General features: G+C 43.7%; 1 protein-coding gene across 6 annotated transcripts in view; it reads right to left on the minus strand.

The window, feature by feature from the left end:
* Nucleotides 1-9,145: 9,145 nt before the first annotated feature.
* FAT1 (FAT atypical cadherin 1) overlaps nt 9,146-17,344 on the minus strand; it is a 127,699-nt gene continuing 119,500 nt past the window's right edge. For 2 of the 6 annotated variants that reach the window (XM_059156316.1, XM_059156317.1), the window contains exons 26-29: nt 16,040-16,177; nt 13,626-13,685; nt 11,376-11,411; nt 9,146-10,588 (exon numbers count right to left, since the gene is read on the minus strand). In XM_059156316.1, the coding sequence (XP_059012299.1) occupies nt 9,960-10,588; nt 11,376-11,411; nt 13,626-13,685; nt 16,040-16,177 (863 nt within the window). In that variant the 3' untranslated portion in view covers nt 9,146-9,959. Of the gene's footprint in view, nt 10,589-11,375; nt 11,412-13,625; nt 13,686-15,500; nt 15,554-16,039; nt 16,178-17,344 lie in introns of those variants that run through there. The other 4 variants (XM_059156318.1, XM_059156322.1, XM_059156321.1 and 1 more) reach the window with 4 other exon arrangements.

A 17,344-nucleotide genomic window follows, 5' to 3' on the forward strand; every position in this document is an offset into this window, starting at 1 on the left:
CTCTGTATCTAATGTCTCTCTCTTCAGTTTTGGGGGTATTAGTGTGCCTGTGCCCTCACTTCTCTTATGGCTCTAGGAAGAGTTGCTGATTTCTCGTCTTGTTTAGATTTTTACCTTGCAGTTAGAATGGAGTGGTGACTTCTAAGGTCCTTATATGCCAGGAATAAATAAGTATTTACAAAAAGAGTTGATTATGGTCAAATGGGGTTAATTCCAGAAACCAAGGGTTTGTAGAGCATAAAATATATTAATATAAATTACTGTATATATAGATCAAAGGAGGTAAACCACCTGATCATATTTATACATGTTAAAGTGGTATTTTATTTTATTTTCTTGTTATGTTTTAAAGATTTTATGTATTTATTTGACAGAAAGGAAGTGCAAGCAGGGGGAGCAGCAGGCAGAGGGAGAAGCAGGTAGGGGGAGGGGCAGGCTCCCGCTGAGCGGGGAGCCCGATGCAGGACTCTGGGATCATGACCTGAGCCGAAGGCAGCCACTTTAACTGACTGAGCCATCCAGGCACCCTAAAATGATATTTTAGAATTCCCTATCCATTCCCAATTTTTAAAAGTTTCTATAACTTTAGTAAGAACAGAGTGAATACTATAAAGAATATTTCAAAATAATTCTCTTTAACTTAAAAGAGAAATGCAAGAGTTATTTTCCTTTAAGTCGGGAAGAAGTAATGCCTGCTAACATCACACCTACTTAGCATTGTGCTAGGTGTTTCTGAGAATGAAACGATATTAAAAGAGAAAAATGTAAAAATCAGTATTTGCAAAAAGGAGTATATGTACTTTCTTAAATTCCAGGAAAAATGAGAGCACCTAATGAGAAGGTCTGATACATAATAGCAATCAATGTAGAATTACTAGAAACTGGCTTCATCAGCAATGTGCAGGGCAATGTGTAAAGAAATTTTTTTAAAAACTAAATACCTCAAAACTTCATTGAGTATCTTGAAAGAAAACACAAAGGGACAGACAAACCATGCTCCTGGATTGAAAGCTTGAAAATTAATTTCCCAAATACTTTTTGCCAGCCCAACAAAAATAACAATAGCATTAAAAAAAAAAATCATGAAGTTCCTTGAAAGAATGTGTAGAAAAAAGGATTTGAATAAATGAGGGGGAGAGGGTATTAGTTGCCAATGTTAAACCATCCATGAAAAGTTACAATAACTGTGGGGCACCGGGGGGGGGGGGCATAGTGGGTTAAGCCTCTGCCTTTGGCTCAAGTCATCATCTCAGGGTCTGGGATGGAGCCCTGCATTGGGCTCTCTCCTCAACAGGGTGCCTGCTTCCCCCCGTCTCTCTGCCTACTTGTGATCAATATGTCAAATAAATAAAATCTTTAAAAAAATTACAATAACTGAAATCATGTGAACATTAACAATTGAAGATAACACAAGATCAAGTTTTGATGATTTCCCATCAGTGAAGGAAGGTTACATTATAAAAGCAAAGATTCATTTAAGAAAATGTAGGTAAAAAATATATGTATATAGGTTAAAAAATAAAATAAAATGTAGGTAAATACTTCTGTAACTTTGGTGTGAAAAGAACTCCGGCATGAAAAAGAGGATAGGACAGACAGCACTCAGAACCATAGAAGGAACAGTAGTAGCTACTGTATGCTGCATACTCAACACGTCCCAGTTCTGGGACAAGTATTCTCCGTGCATTCTCCACACAATCTGCTAGTGGTCCTAAAAGGTTGGGTATGGCTGGGAGTAGTTTATGGACGAGAGACTGGTGGCTCTAGAAGGTCATGTGATGCACCAAAGGGCCACAGCAGGTAGGGGATAGAGGCAGGATTTGCACTGTGGCCCCTCGGGCTCCTGAGAGGTGGTGTTTCTCAGCCAGGATAGATTTGACTGCACAAAAGTTAAAAGTTCTTCTCCTTTTTTTTTTTTTTTTAAAGTGCCATCAACAAGTAAAAGCCAGTTTAGACCAGGGAAATGATTTGCGGCCTATCATATAGAATATCAATGACCTTCATTATGTAGAGGATTTTTTTTCAAATAAGAAAATGATAGAAATATATTTTAAGGATATAATTAGAGAATTAAAAACTAAAACCTATATGCAACTTCTCATTGAGAAAACAAAAACCAAATGTATGGGAAGTTACCATTATAGTTACCAGCTATCACTTTTGAAAACATTAAGAGGAATGGTAGGTCCAAGTGTGATAAAAAAATATATACATATTGAAATCTGAGAAAAATTCCTGTGCACTACATAAAAGTCTTAAAACTGCATATTCATTTGACCTAATAATTCCACTGGTAGAAAATAGTGTATGGACACGTGGTTGTGCCTCACAGCATTGTCTGTAAGATTTAAAACCTAAACCTATAATTGGGGTTTTGGTAAATCAGTATAATCAATAGGTGAATAGAGCAGCACAGATGGCTGTCTCCCACCAAGGGGATGGTGTGATGGGGGAGGGGGAGAGTGCATATGGAAAGCTTCACAGTCTTTCTGGCTGGGAATGAGGGAAGGGAATAGGAAAACCATAAATACGCAAAGAATGGGAAATTCCCCAAGAGAAAGGAGCCAGAGGGGGGATTCCCCAGACTCTGACTGCCCCTGTCAGAAAGTGAGTGGTGTCTAAACCCACACATATAAGGAGTACACTCGAAGCAGTCCTATAGACAAGGGCTAACTCAGACTGGAGTGGCCACCCTTCAACGATGCCCTTTGCTCCTTGACCTTCTTGACCTTGGCCTTTCCAGCCTTGACCTTCCTAACCATTCTTTCCCTCAGCCAGGGCGTCTAATCCAGCCTCCAACCCATGAACTTTCTCTCATTCCTCAAACATCCTATTGTCGGGACCGCCTCCGGCCGGGAAAGTCCCCGCCGTTACAAGATGGCGCTTGGCTCACTGACAGCAAAATAGCTGCAAGTAAACAAGGAACGTTCTGGTGAAGCCTGCCTAAAGGAGGACATAGTCATTGGCTGTTTCAAATTTAATCAGCATAGTAACAGCACTCTCATTGGCTCTCCCCATTGCTTGGCCCCTTATTGGTCACCCTGCTGTATATAAGCTAAGGAAGGTGACGGAATGAAGCATTAACACCATACCAGGCTGATTGTCGTTCTTGCGGGCCAAGAGTGACACCTATTACCCACTTCCTGTTCTCCATAGTTCTTTCTGCATGGAATGCTCCTTCCACACTCTTCTCTGGAATCGCTTTGCTTTCCCCATGAAGTCAGGTCCCACATCTTGCTTCTCCTTTCCTCCTCAGTGCTCCTGCAGGTCACAGTATGCCCTTTATCCTAATACTTACAAGCCACACGTACCTCTTTTCTTGCTGGAGTCCCACCACATGGCTGGGAAGCTTGGGCCGGGGGCTTGTTCTCAGTTGCACCCCCAGGACTGAGCATAGCATCTGGGCTACAGTAGACACCAACAATTTTTTGTTGAATAAAATGAGAGAATAAATGATTCCATTATTGCCTGCTGGCTTTAAGCTGATGTAATTTCCATGAAATTATGTCTTTCATCATATTTGGAAACTTCTAATTTATCAGAAAAAACATTGCTATTTGTCAGACTAATGGATTTTTAATGCATTTGTCACCCTCAAGTCATGAGACATTTTCTCTGTTTCTTCCGTTAATAACAAGGAGAAGTATATTTTTTCAAAGAATTTTTATGTTGCATTATAATAGAGGAGTTAATATGGATTTTATTTGCTGGCCTGCTTTAAGAAGAACATTATAGTTAGGTACTCGAAAAGTTTGTAAAACAACACAAGAATTTAAATTTTATTTAGAGTATATATATTTTCACCAAATGTAAATGTATCCTAATTTCAAGAGCTAAATATACCATTAAAGAAATACTTTGTTTTTTACCATTACTTTATATAATTTACAAAGTTTCATTTCATACTAAGATGAGAAAGATTGCTTGCAGAAGAAAATAGTTCAAGGGATATTAAGAATAGTGGACATTTTCCTGGTGATACATGTAAAAATACACTACAGAATCATAAGTACATGCACCATGGCAGGGGTTATAAAATATATGTGCCCATGATTTTGGCTGGAAATCAGTGAAGTAAAGGGACAGATACGTGCTTATATGAGAACAGACCACCTGGAATTGGAATTGGCGAGTGAGGGGCTGATTTGGCCAGAAAGTCCTGAGACTTCCCTCTTGGCTCAGGGACCCCATGTGTGGACCCCTGGGGTAGCTATGGTCTGAGGCACCATACCTTTGTGTTTCTTGGGTCTTCAGGAGGCATGCTGAGAAGGCAGAAGAATGCCAGTCAGTTCGTGATCAAGTTCCAAAGTGTGTATTGTGACATTTCCAGTAGCAGGGATGAAGGGGAAACTGCATAGAACTAAAAATGACTGCTATTTCAGCACTGACATAGTCTAGAGTGCTTTAGGAGTTGGGAGAAAGAGGGTTCAACTTCGTAGTTCAGTTTTTAGTCAATATACATTGCTGCATGGAACACAACCCTTGACCACACTGAAATTTGTTTTTCCTCAAAGGCTACATGACCGCTCATTAGCAAGTTTTGCCCACTTTTATGTGTGCAGGGTATAGCAAAGGGTAGGCTAGACCAGTGTTTGTTAATGCAACCCAGGAGATAATTTGAACCGAATGAATGAATGAATGAATGAATGAATATATGGAAGGAAGGATGGAAGGGAAGAAGGAAGGATGGATAGAAGGACGGACGGATGTACAGACGGAGACAAGAGACAGAGTGTGAGGAGGGGCACCTGAGCCTCAGGAGCACTACAGTTTGAATCCCAGGTGAACGGAGAGGATACTTTACTTTGTTAAATGAAGCAGGTGGAAAAATAAGACGCGGGGTGGCAAGCTATAAATGTGACCCCAAACACTCATCTCATTACTAAGAGTGGGGACTTAGTCTTGCCCATCCTTCACCGAATGGCAAACACGATGCTTCTGGCCTTCACTGACTAGAGCAGATACTCAGAAACAACTTCTGGATGAATGAGCAGCAAAATTGGCATCTTTTTTTTTTTTTAAGATTTTATTTATTTATTTGACAGACAGAGATCCCAAGTAGGCAGAGAGCAGGCAGAGAGGGGAAGGGGAAGCAGGCTCCCTGCTGAGCAGAGAGCCCGATGTGGGGCTCGATCCCAGGACCCTGAGATCATGACCTGAGCTGAAGGCAGAGGCTTAACCCACTGAGCCACCCAGCGCCCAAAACTGGCATCTTGAGACTTTACCTGGCCCCACGGCGTCCAGTCTCCAGCGTGGAATGCTCTGACTTCGTAGAAAACAATGCAGATGCAAATGGCCCAAACTCTCTTGGATTCGAGGTCCTTAGTCAAATCTAAACTAGGTTAGGAAGCTTCTTTGAATTAGAGCATGTTCTATAAAGGCACTAAGTCAACGAAACTTTCAGGGATGCCTGGTGGCCCAGTTAGTTAAGCATCTTGATTTTGGCTCAGGTTCTCAGGGTTGTGAGCTTGAGCCTGCGTGAGACTGCGCTGGGCATGGATTCTTTCTCCTCCTCTCCTTCTGCTCCCCACCCCCCAAATATGAAACTTACATATGACACATCTTAAAAATAAGCTATTAAAATACCTGTTTGAAGACTGGGGTGGCAGTGAGGGAGGAAAGAGTACAGCAGCGAAAGCATTTGGTGAACATCTACTTTGCGCCAGAATGCTGGTGAGGACTTCTGCGTGTGCAGGCCGGTTCGCTTCAGTGATGCTTCAGAGGGAAGGCTGGGGATGGAGCTTTGAGACCAGAGTCAGGGCGCTGGATTTCAGTCCCAACACGGACCTGTGGAGTGACCTTCAGAAAATTATCTCTGAAAGTGGGAATGGTTTCCTGATCTGGAAAGTGGGAATGCTAAAGGGGAGGGGGGTCACTGGATAGATTCAAAGAGTTACTAACTGCAGAATGGAAGGTAAGCAGGTCTCCTGAGAAGCCTCATTTCGATCGCTGGTTTGATTCCGCGGAGCTCCTGTGTGGCACTGACGGCTCACACCTCCTTTTCAAAGGAAGCACCTAAATACAAGTTGGTTCTTCATCATACAGCTAATGAGCGGCAAGACACAGCTTAGAACTTTGAGGTCTGTGGCTCAAAAGCCAGCAGTTTCCACCTGCCACCGATGCCAGAAGGCATGAGAGTTCGCAAGTGTACCCCGAGAAACCACAGTTTTAAAAAGGACCCCTCTTGCAAACGGAGTTAAACTGAACCCGAAACTATGCAGAGCTACCTTAGCAGGGGTGCAGACTGCGGTCTGAGCTGGTCCTGGAATGCCCTGTTTCCCCAAGGCAGGGCATTCGGGGAAGCAGGGCACCTGCCGGGTGGGGTAGCAAGTCTTGGTGGGCTCTGCCCTCAGACCCCGCAGGCTGAATGGGGCTTTACCGCTTGCCAGCTTCGCAGCAGACAGATGTCTGTTTCTCTTACATAAACTGTGAACGATGACAAGAGGTGAATGAGCTCCTCCCCCGTCCACCTACATGGGGGTTGTAAGGGTTATGTAGCCACAGCTCTTAAAGCATGGTGCAGACACAGGTGTTCGCTGCTGCTCTTAATAAAGAAGAAACTGAGCTCTGACACTCATGAGGAGGGTAGCTCCAGAACCCCAGTGTGACTCAAAACTATGGCACAGAAATTAAAGGTCAGTCCACTGTTTCCAATGACCAGAGGGTATTTTTGAATCTTTTTCAAAACTTTTTAAATCTTGTGAAATTCCCCATTAGAAGTAAAAACGTAGCATTTGAGATCATTATTAGAAACAATCTCAGTCCAGTAAGAACTTTTAGTTGGAGAACCTTTGTGCATTTTACACATGTGGTTTAAAGAAATTTTAGTGAGGTCTACAAATAAATTTTATTTTGTTCCACCCTATCTTAAAGCCTCTACTGAAAGTATACTTACCCTTGAAAGAAGGGAAAGGCTCAATTAAGGTAATTACCTAAAAACACAAATCACAAGAGCATCATTGAAAAACGTTTGCCGTCTTCATTGGCAGGGACTAATATTCCGTATCTGGTGAGGAGGTGGGGCTGTGCTTCTCAGTCTCGGACAGGCCTGAAGAGGCGGACACAGCATCGGGGTGGATGAGGGTTTGTTCCTCCTCCTGTATTCTTCCTGTATCCTAAACTGTTAGGTGGTACTTACAAACATTACAATTAATTGAAGCAACCATCATTAGACATTATGAGAATTTCTCTTTACTCCTTGAGACAACTGGGTAATGGCTCTGGTTTAGAACCACTGAGCTATCTGTCATGTCTCCTAGAGACCCTGCTCTCGTAGCTCTTTGTGAGATCTATTAGGTCCAATGACAACTGCATTCAAACGTTACACATTTTCTGTGTCTAGCATCCTTTGAAAACCTAGCCTCTTCTAGAGCCACACTTTCTGACAGCATGGGGACAAGCGCATTCATTCCCTAAGGGTTCACATAAGCAGGGGTTTTCTTGGGGGAAAGAAAAATACTTGTCCTTTCCAAGTGGCTCATTCTGTTTGCAGTAGAGGCAGTGAACTGCTGTGAAGAAATGAAATTCTGACAAATAACTGGCTCTCAGCTGGTGCACTAATTGAAACTGAACCTAATGCTTCTGATGAAGAGTGATCATTAAGTCCACGCCAGTCTGCAAATCAGAACGAGCAGCCCACGTGGACCTTCAGAAGGTTACAGAGCGGAGCCAGTGGGCTGGGAGAAGGCAGCGGTGGCCAGCGGAGGGGAATCCGGAACTGGAGCAAGGCTGAGGGAGGTGGAGGGGCGCTGGGGTAGTTTTCCAGGTCTGATTACAACCTGACTGCGAAATTTCTATGAAGTTACTGAAAACTCCATAGGAATTCAATCTAATTTTGTGAAGATGATCCAGTTCCTGACTACTTTATTTTTCACAGAAACCAACTCAGAGCAGGAGGAGACAGAGCAGGATTTCCCAGAGTTCTACCAAAGCTTCCTCGCATCCAGATGCTAACTGTGCAGCCCTCAGGGCGGCAGGGAGGAGCCTGGGCCTCACCCCACGGGGCGCGGCGCGCCCGCACACCTGTGGTTTTCAGCAGCCTCCCCTCCCCCCCCACCACTGTGTATATGCCGTGACGGGGAGCAGACAAGGTAGGGGTTTTTTTGTCTTTTTGTGAACAATCACATACAGTAGGTGACCAAAAAATTCTTTTGGATAAATTAATGAAATGGCTTCAGATTTTGAAAAGTAAAAGAAAAATTAAGGCAACTGTTTCAGAAAAAGGGAAAGTAGCAAGGTAATTGGAAATAAACATCATGTACTACACTTAGTGCAGCAGTGAGTGTTACCACTACCAGAACAGTGCGAACCCTGTATGTGCATTAATCCGAAAGTCAGGGTTTAACTACAAGGAAGTGGGTTAATAGTTATAAGGCCTTCCTTGAACGTCACGCTGCATTAGTACACAATTCCTAAAAAAATTAGTGACCCCAGAAGCAATACAGAGACCTAAACATATGAACAGGGAAACAGGAAACTGCTCAGAGTTGCACCTGGATACAGCAGAAGGTATGACACGAGGGTGCTGTTTCTCAGTTATCACAGCCAGCTCTGATGTTTAGACTTTGCACCTGATCTCCTCTGGTAAAGCAAAGAAGGCATTTACTTCATGTACTTAAAGGAAAAAAAGTAGCTTTCTGAAGTTCTGAGAGCGCCTGAATCTGTCCTGCGTGTCATAGGACAGAGGGCAGGTAATAAGTACCGATTTCACTGTATCCACATGGCAAATAGCTTCTTGGTTTCAGACTAAATCATACACAAGTAGGTGTTTCTCGATTACAGAAGATAAAGTGCTTTGTACTTCGTTTTTGATAAAGTCAGAGGGGAAGACCATAGGAGCCTTTAAATGATACCCAACAAATACTGAGAAAATGTATAAAGGGAAGTTTTCTTGAAGTTTTAGTCGGAAAACACATAAAAGAGCAGGGTCTTGGGCCTACACCTGGAACTCTGAGCAGGCTCCAGTGGCCGTGTACTGCCACCTAGTGGCTACATCTGTAAGTACCACCGGGTTTGGCATCTGGGCCCTTCACATCGAAGGCCCCAAAAACCTAAGGTCTCTACACCCGTCCGCGTTCTTTGGCAACTCCTCTTTAAATCCTAAGCAAGGGCCTCAACACAGGAAAAACAGGCAGTAACGCTACAGTATTTTATTAATAATTTATTGTCAGTAAGAAAGACTGGCTAATGGTAGTTTTCAGTAAAAACCTTTACATGACTGTTGCATCACAAATATACAGACACTATAAAAACTGTGTCGTGATGGTTTTGGTTCTAAACAGGTAAGCAGAAGGTCCCCATTACACTTTCCAGTAATGAAAAATGTTTATAATTCTAAAATACAGTAACTCATTTAAGACATGTCCATGTGGAAGATCTTTCCTCCTCCTATGTACAGCGAGAAATCAAAGGCTATATTGAAATGTCTTAATGAAATGTCGTACTTCAGTGGAAAAGGACACATAATGAAACCCTGGTTACATTAAAAAATCAGGGTGCCAGGTAATGACGCTAACACCACCAAATTTCGGTCAAAAACAAATGCACCAAGTATTTGGAAAAACCTAGTTAAAACTATAAGAAATCAGATCTGTACATAAAATTTACAAAAAAAAATTAAAATAATCAAATCTATATAAATACATGAATCATGCTAACAAGGTGATAGGACTGATTTTTTGTTTCATTATTTTAACAGACACATGTAAATGCAGACAGAGGTTTGGAAATGGCACGGCCAAAGGAAACCTCCTCCCGTTACAGTAGGTTCGGACACCGGAAATGGCTAACTTGTCCAGAGGTGCGTGACTCAGTGCAGCCATGCCCATCGTAGCTCACCCAAAAAGAAGAAAAGGAAAGAAAAGCGCTGAAGCACTGCTGCGGAGAACGATGCGGAAGATCACGTACAGAACCAGCTCCAGGTTCGGTCGGGTCCAGGCACTTTGGGGGGAGGCTGAGCGTCACACCTGCGTGTGTTGCTGCGCATCCAGCGGGGGCACCGTCACCTCCTCGAAGTGACCGTCCTCCCCGCTCTCGTAGTCACTCATCATGACCTCCGACTCCACGTCACAGCACGCCGACACGTCAGAGCAGGAGGCCGTGGAGGCGTACACGGACAGGGGCATGGTTTCTGCGGGAGGGGCTTCAAAGTTTCTGGGGTACCCCGGAGGGAAGGGGGCATAGGGTTCTCTGCACGGACTGTTCTCGCCGGCGCCTGGTTTTTGAGGTTCAGACATATCGACGGGGTAGAAATTGGGCAGATACTGATTCAAGTGGAACCTCTGCCGGTTTCGCGAGGAGGAGCCCAGACTGCCCGCGGCGGGCATGTCTCTGGGAGGGTGTATGGACTCGAACTGGTCACTGAATTCCGGAGGCAAGGGCGGCAGTTCGTCAGGGGCGGGGAAGTCTTCTGGTGGCGGTGGGAAATCGCTCTCGATGTCATAGCCTCCGGGGTAATAGTCTGTGTCGATGGCGTTCGGATCTGCTGAGTAGAGTGGGGTCTGCTCGTCAATGACCTCGTAATTGGGAAATTCTTGTATATCTGGCAGAGGAACGCTCGGCATCCAATCCGACGTATCCCAGTGATAGCCTTGGTAGGAAAGAGAACAGATTTCAGTTTCTTTCCTCCCTGCTATCTGTGCCATCGCACAAAGAGCTCAGCGTAGAGCAAGCGCGAGGGCGTCCCACGGGTTCCTCCCTGCGGAATCCCCTGCTCGATGCTTTGAGGGCCTCCCGCTGCCCCCCTCACCCCGACTGAGTTTTGACCACCTCTCTGAACTAAGCTCTAGTTCCAAAAGGAGGACCGAGAGTTTCACGTAGGTGCCTGACTTTCAAGGAAAGCAAACAAGTCTGAACAGAAGCAGTGTGCCGGCATCTGAAGGACAGGTACTTTCCAACAAGCGCTTCCCAACAGCCCTTCAGGACCCACTGCTCTATCCAAAGGGGATCAGCTCAGGCTCAGGACACAGTGACATGCTAACATTACAAAAGAAAATTCCTTTATAGACATTAATAAAGGTACGTAACAAAGCATGCTTCCAAATCAAGCAAAATGCAACCCAAAACTGAAAAACAGCCCAAGTTTGGATCGATTACAACACCCAGTTTTTGTTACATTTACAAGGACAAAGAATCATTTTGGACTATAATTTTTTTTAGAAACCCCCCGATATGGGGATGCTCCCTCCGCCCTGGAGATTACGGAACTCCTCGGACACGCAGGCGAGGCGACAGGTTTAGAATGCAGCACAGACAGCTCTGGACTCAGTTACTGCGGCATCCACGGAGCAGACAAGTGAAGCAAGTCAGCCGTGGGGGCAAACCTTTACCAATTTTTTTTAGTGAGTATCAATGAACAACTGGCATGCATAAGTCACCTCTTGATTTGCTGAGGTCAGGAGCAGCCAAAGACTCTTTTGGTGGCAGAGTAGAGAGAAAAGAAAATATTTATAATTAAAACAGAAAGATGACTGGAAAGGCAATCACGATCAGTACATAACACAATGCCCACTGTCTATCAAGGCCCATGCAGCCATGGACCAGCCTCGGAGCCGGAGCCGTGCTCCCCGGAAGGTCCGAATGGCAGAGAAATGCACGCGGCACAAATGAAATGGGACGGGGAGGAGAGGAAAAGACTGGGATGATCAACTCGGCCGGGAGCTCCGTGGGAGTTTGCTTTCTCTTTCTTTTTTCTGGCTATCGGAACCTGAACGCACCCAATTTGATTAGGAATAGTTTATAAGCCCCAATAGCACGTAAATTGAGAGGGAACTTAAAGGACACCTTCGTGATACTGAACAGTATGATGACACAATCCAAATACATCTAAGACACACTTCACAGCACAGTACAGCCCTCAAAGGTACGTTACATTCAGACAAATCCACTATTGCAGGGACTCATGAATGGACAGAAGAAACTCTCTACAAACCCTGCCCATTCTGAATGTGACTCGATCTTCCCATTGTTCCCTTGTCCCGGGAGAGAGCATGGGCTGTGCTGACTCCTGCCCACACCCCAGAGCTGCAAAGCCACTCGCTCCTTCACGACTCTGACTCCGGGTTTGTACACAGAACTCCAGCATGGAGGCCGCAGGCCCCAAAAGATGTAAATCCCACTTTAGTAAGGGCCCCGGCCCTGGGCAGGTTGCTTACCCTGGCTAAACTTCAAGTTCTTATCTTTGAAAGGCAAGTGGAAATCCCTTTAATAGAAGGATTAAATCAGATAATGTAGAGGTCAAGCCCAAACTCAGCTGTTGTCATGATTCTTATTCTTGGAAAGTAGTAATCACAATAGAAATAGGGTCATTTGAGAGCTTTTCTGAATGCTTTCCATGCATTGTACAATTGTTCCCGAAAACCCATGTATTAAATAAAGAAATCTGGAGCAAAGAGGACCTGACTGGTGGTTCTCTTCTAGGAATTTAAAGCTAAAAGTGAACCACCATGGTGACGCTAAAAAATAAGCCAGTATTTAGTCAATGTGTAACTACAGAATTGTTTCTAAAGTCTACAAAAATGTAATTTCTTAACCCACTGAGCCACCCAGGCGTCCCAGCAAAAATGTAATTTCTTGAAGAGAGAACTTGACCACCTGTTACTCCAGGTGGCAGAGCAGAGAGAAAAGAAAATATTTATAATTAAAACAGAAAGATGACTGGAAAGGCAATCACGATCAGTACATAACACAATGCCCACTGTCTATCAAGGCAGGACCCACTTGCCTTCAAACAAGCGGTCAACTTTAAATACAGTTTCTATTACTTTTCAGTGAAGGAGAACCCATGAAAGAATGGTTTTAAGTTCTGCTTTCTAAAATTCCATCCATATTTATAACTAAAATCCACGAGACAAAATACAGATCACAGTACCTGTTCCTGGGGAAGTTACAAGCTTCCGCCTGGCCTGCCCTATCCTGAAACCATCCTCTCAACTCAATCTTAAAAACACACCTGTCTTCCCAAAGACAATCCCCTAAGGGTAATGCACTCTTGATTGTGTAGAGAAAGGCAAATTCTAAGCCCTCCTGGAGATGGGATTTACAATTTAAAAGCTACTAGGCTGTGCAATTTACATGTGATTACTCCTACTTCAGTGCATTAATAAAGGGCTTATTTAAAGTAACTTTAGGTGCTGATCAATGCCCTTTCAGAGAATTTTAAACAGAGATAAAGCTTCATATTAATTTTCACTACACCATATAATGAAAAGAATTACTTTCTGCCATGTTCTATCATTATCCTTAATCACACTCAGGTAATTATAAAAGCTGTGCGTTAGTGTTATTCCTATGAAGAAGATTGAAAAAAAGAAATGTTCAGCTAGAATGTAACTACTAAGCCTCTTAATACCATGTCATGTAAAGCCAAGCTGTCAAGATCCCACAGGTCACTTCTGATGTCTATATAAATTCACGACGAGTGGCAAAGAGTGACAAAGACGTAACATTACGTAAGGATATTTTTGCAACATATCTGGATTACGAATATACATACACACCATGCACAAAAGTACTCAACCCCCTCAAAACCACACACTTTTTTTTTATACACTACAACAGGCGAAAGCACAGGATTCTCTGTGGCAGGGACTATAAACACAAACACAGCACACGTATTGTGACTATACCTTCTTCATTCACCGTGTCAACGACAGCGTTGACAAGGTGGATTACAGTCACTATGGAAGCTTGTAAAAAGGTACAAAAGGAGTAAATTAGGAAAACCTTCAGTTAGAAAATAGTGCATGAAATAGGATTTCTTTATATAATTTCTACTTCCTAATTTAAAAATGTGAAAACTTTAACATAACACGTAATATAATTATGCATGAGCCCTGTACTCTTGCTATTATGTATCTTAGATATCTTTCTAGTCCAGCTATACGCAGTCGTTGTTAATCAAAGGGCTAAAGTAAGCACACTATACTGTAATTTAAGACATATTTTAGCTCTAAGTTTTCTCACTTGCAGATCCTAGTCATGACAAAACAATCCTTATTTAAACATCTCATGGGCAAAAGACTTCACATTTAAACAGTAAAGTGCTTGCTAAGCCAATTCTCTGGATTTATTTAATGAATTTGTACCTTCCAAGAAAAATTTAGTATTACATAATAAGATAAAATATGTAATATAAATACAAAACTGGCTTTAATTCTGTTCTATATACTCCCAACTACAAATTTCTTATCTTTTTTTTGCAGACGGGCTAACAGCTGGGGAGCTAACATACCAGCAGAGAAATGCAGACTGTCTGCCTGGCTGTTTCCTAGGTAAATTCCCTTTTATTTATAGATCAGATTGTTTTAAAGCATCTACGCCAAGATAAACATGTGTGCATTGTGGAAAGCTGAACAATGGCCCTCCAAGATGTCCCCATCTAATCCTGGGAGACGGTGAATATGTTAGCATCCCTGGCAAAGGGACTGACTTTGCTCGTATGATTAAAGGTCTGGAGATGGGGAGATTTTCCTAAATGGTCTGTAGTGGGTGGAGGGAGTGAGGACTACAGAAGAATGGCCAAGGAGAGAGGCAATGTTGTCTTTGCAAGGAGACCATCTTCTAGAAGCTGGGAAAGGTCAGGGAGCAGGTTCTCCTCTAGAGGGGGCAGAAACACAGTGCCCTGCCAACACTTTCATGTGAGCCCACTGACCTACGGTGGGATTTCTAAACTACAGAACTGTAAGATGATAAATTTACCTTGTGTTTAGCCACCACCTTTGTGGGGATCTGTTATGAAAGCCTCAGAAAACTAAAAATATAATTTAAGTCCACATTTTTTATCTGGACTTTGACTGATAAAAATTAAAATACAAACACTCCTGGATATGTTTTCTTTCTCATGCTAAATTTTCCAGCAATTAACTTTTGTAACTGATGGGCCACAGTTTATTAAAAGCCGTTAGCAGTATTAAGAAGAATGATGTTCTGAGGAAAACATTGACAAGATTCTGAAATTTATTTATGAAGAGCATTTGAGGAACCAAAATATAAATTACATAAACTGGCAACACTAAAGTTTTAAATTAAGCCTAATGGAAAAAAGAATTCATTTTGTTGGTTTAATAAGCAAAGCTACGCTCATAGACTCCGTCAGTAAGTAATAAGTAATAAACACAGGTGGACTCTGATCTGACACATAAGATGCTTGAAATCATACGAATGGAGTAAACTTGTGGCCATCTTTACTTTGGGAAAAGACTGAAATATATTATGAACTATTACTCTGGGTTTAGAAATTAATAATAATGGGTTAATTATTTGAAATGGCTAAACACATTACATTTTTATGCAAAAAAAAAGTAAAACTTACTAATTCTGAGCTGCAAAAATTTCCACTAACAACTATTTTATTACTGAATATTGACCATTTTCTCTACTGCTCTGTGTTATCATGGCAAAGCTGTTACTGATGCAGTTTACCTAGAGAAATCAGATCAACAGAACTGGCATCAAAGATCCCACTGTCAAACTTTCTTCATTAGAAATATAATCAGACTTACTAGCAGTCTCTTAAACTGTGCTCTCAGTCAGTACGCTCTGATCCAAATGGGAGCTGGGGCCGCAGGGGAGTTGGGGGAAGAGACAAATAAAACCTTGTAATAGTGAAGGAGCTCCCGGAGCTGAACATTCCGACTACCCCATCGCCTCCCAGGGGTGCAGCAGGAGGAGGGTGGGGGGCTGTGGTCAGGAAAGCTGCTGCAAGCATTTTTTAAAACCCCACAAAACCTCTAGAACATTTACTATTGTGGGGGAAAAAAAAAAAAAAACAACCAACAATCAGAAAAACTCTTTCAGTTAAGTGTATTTTCTTCCCTACTTCCGACAGGCTGCTGCAGTTCAAAGACCTGTCCCATTAGGAACGTCTGAAATACTCTCCCCGCTGCAGACGCTCATGCAAGTTGTACAAGGGGCTGTGCACCGGTGGTCCCGAGTGGGACGTGAACAGTCGCAGCCTCCACACCCACGACACTCCCACACGCAATGCCATGCCCACAGCGTGGCAAGCAAGCCTGCGCCGCGTTTCAGACTCTTCACTCACCATTGTCATCGCAGGACTCGGACTGGAAGGAGCTGAGAGACTGCACCTCTGACAGGCTCTCCCGGGCGCTGTATGGATGCGAAGGCTTTTCCTCCAGGGGTTTCTTGGACAGGCAGGGATCAAGGTCCACGACTTTAGCTAAAAGGAAAAGGACAATGGTCAGCTCCAGGACGGTGAGGCCTCCGCTCGGCTCGCTGCTGTGTCCTCACACAGGGCAAGCACACCCGAACGCTGCCTGAGCCTGCCGGCCTCCAGGCACAACTGAAAGAAAACGGGGGAAGCGACTGGAACCTTCAAACCTGCAGGTATTCCGGCAGATTCCCAGAACAGAAAAAGTCTCCATAAACCCAACTGTGGAGATCATGAGACAGTATGGGGAATTAAAACCTCCTCTTAAAAATAACATACAGGGGCGCCTGGGTGGCTCAGTGGGTTGAGCCGCTGCCTTCGGCTCGGGTCATGATCTCGGGGTCCTGGGATTGAGTCCTGCATCGGGCTCTCTGCTCAGCAGGGAGCCTACTTCCTCCTCTCTCTCTGCCTGCCTCTCTGCCTACTTGTGATCTCTCTCTGTCAAATAAATAAATAAAATCTTAAAAAAAAAAAAAAAAAGACACATACAGCCATTTTTAAAGCATCAAATGTTACAGACTGCTGTTACAAATACTATGCTTCTCTTTTTAAAACATCCATCATACAGGGGCTCCTGGATGGCTCAGTGGGTTAAAGCCTCTGCCTTCAGCTCATGATCTCAGGGTCCTGGGATCAAGCCCCGCGTCGGGCTCTCTGCTCAGCGTGGAGCCTGCTTACCTCTCTACCTGCCTCTCTGTCTGCCAAATAAATAAAATCTTCAAAAAAAAATTCCATCAGGGGCGCCTGGGTGGCTCAGTGGTTTAAACCTCTGCCTTCAGCTCAGGTCATGATCTCAGGGTCGTGGGATCAAGCCCCACGTTGGGCTCTCTGCTCGGCGGGGAGCCTGCTTCCTCCTCTCTCTCTGCCTGCCTCTCTGCCTACTTGTGATCTCTCTCTGTCTGTTTAAAAAAAAAAAAAAATCCATCATACAAATATTCTTCCTAATTTGTCCTAATAAGCCCCCCAAATCCTGAGAGCCCATATCCATCCCAGAAAGAGCTGCTCTCTCCTGAGTATGAGGTCCTTGATTGACAGACCACCACGGCTCTCGGCCACGACAAGCATCTCACATCACACCCCCAGGTCTGGGAGCCCGAGCGCACTGATCCCTGTCGTGGGCTCCACCACGTGACCGGGCCCACTGGCTGCTTTAGCAGAAGGTACAAGGTCACAGTT

This window comes from Mustela lutreola, chromosome 18, assembly GCF_030435805.1.
Source record: "Mustela lutreola isolate mMusLut2 chromosome 18, mMusLut2.pri, whole genome shotgun sequence".
NCBI lineage: Eukaryota > Metazoa > Chordata > Mammalia > Carnivora > Mustelidae > Mustela > Mustela lutreola.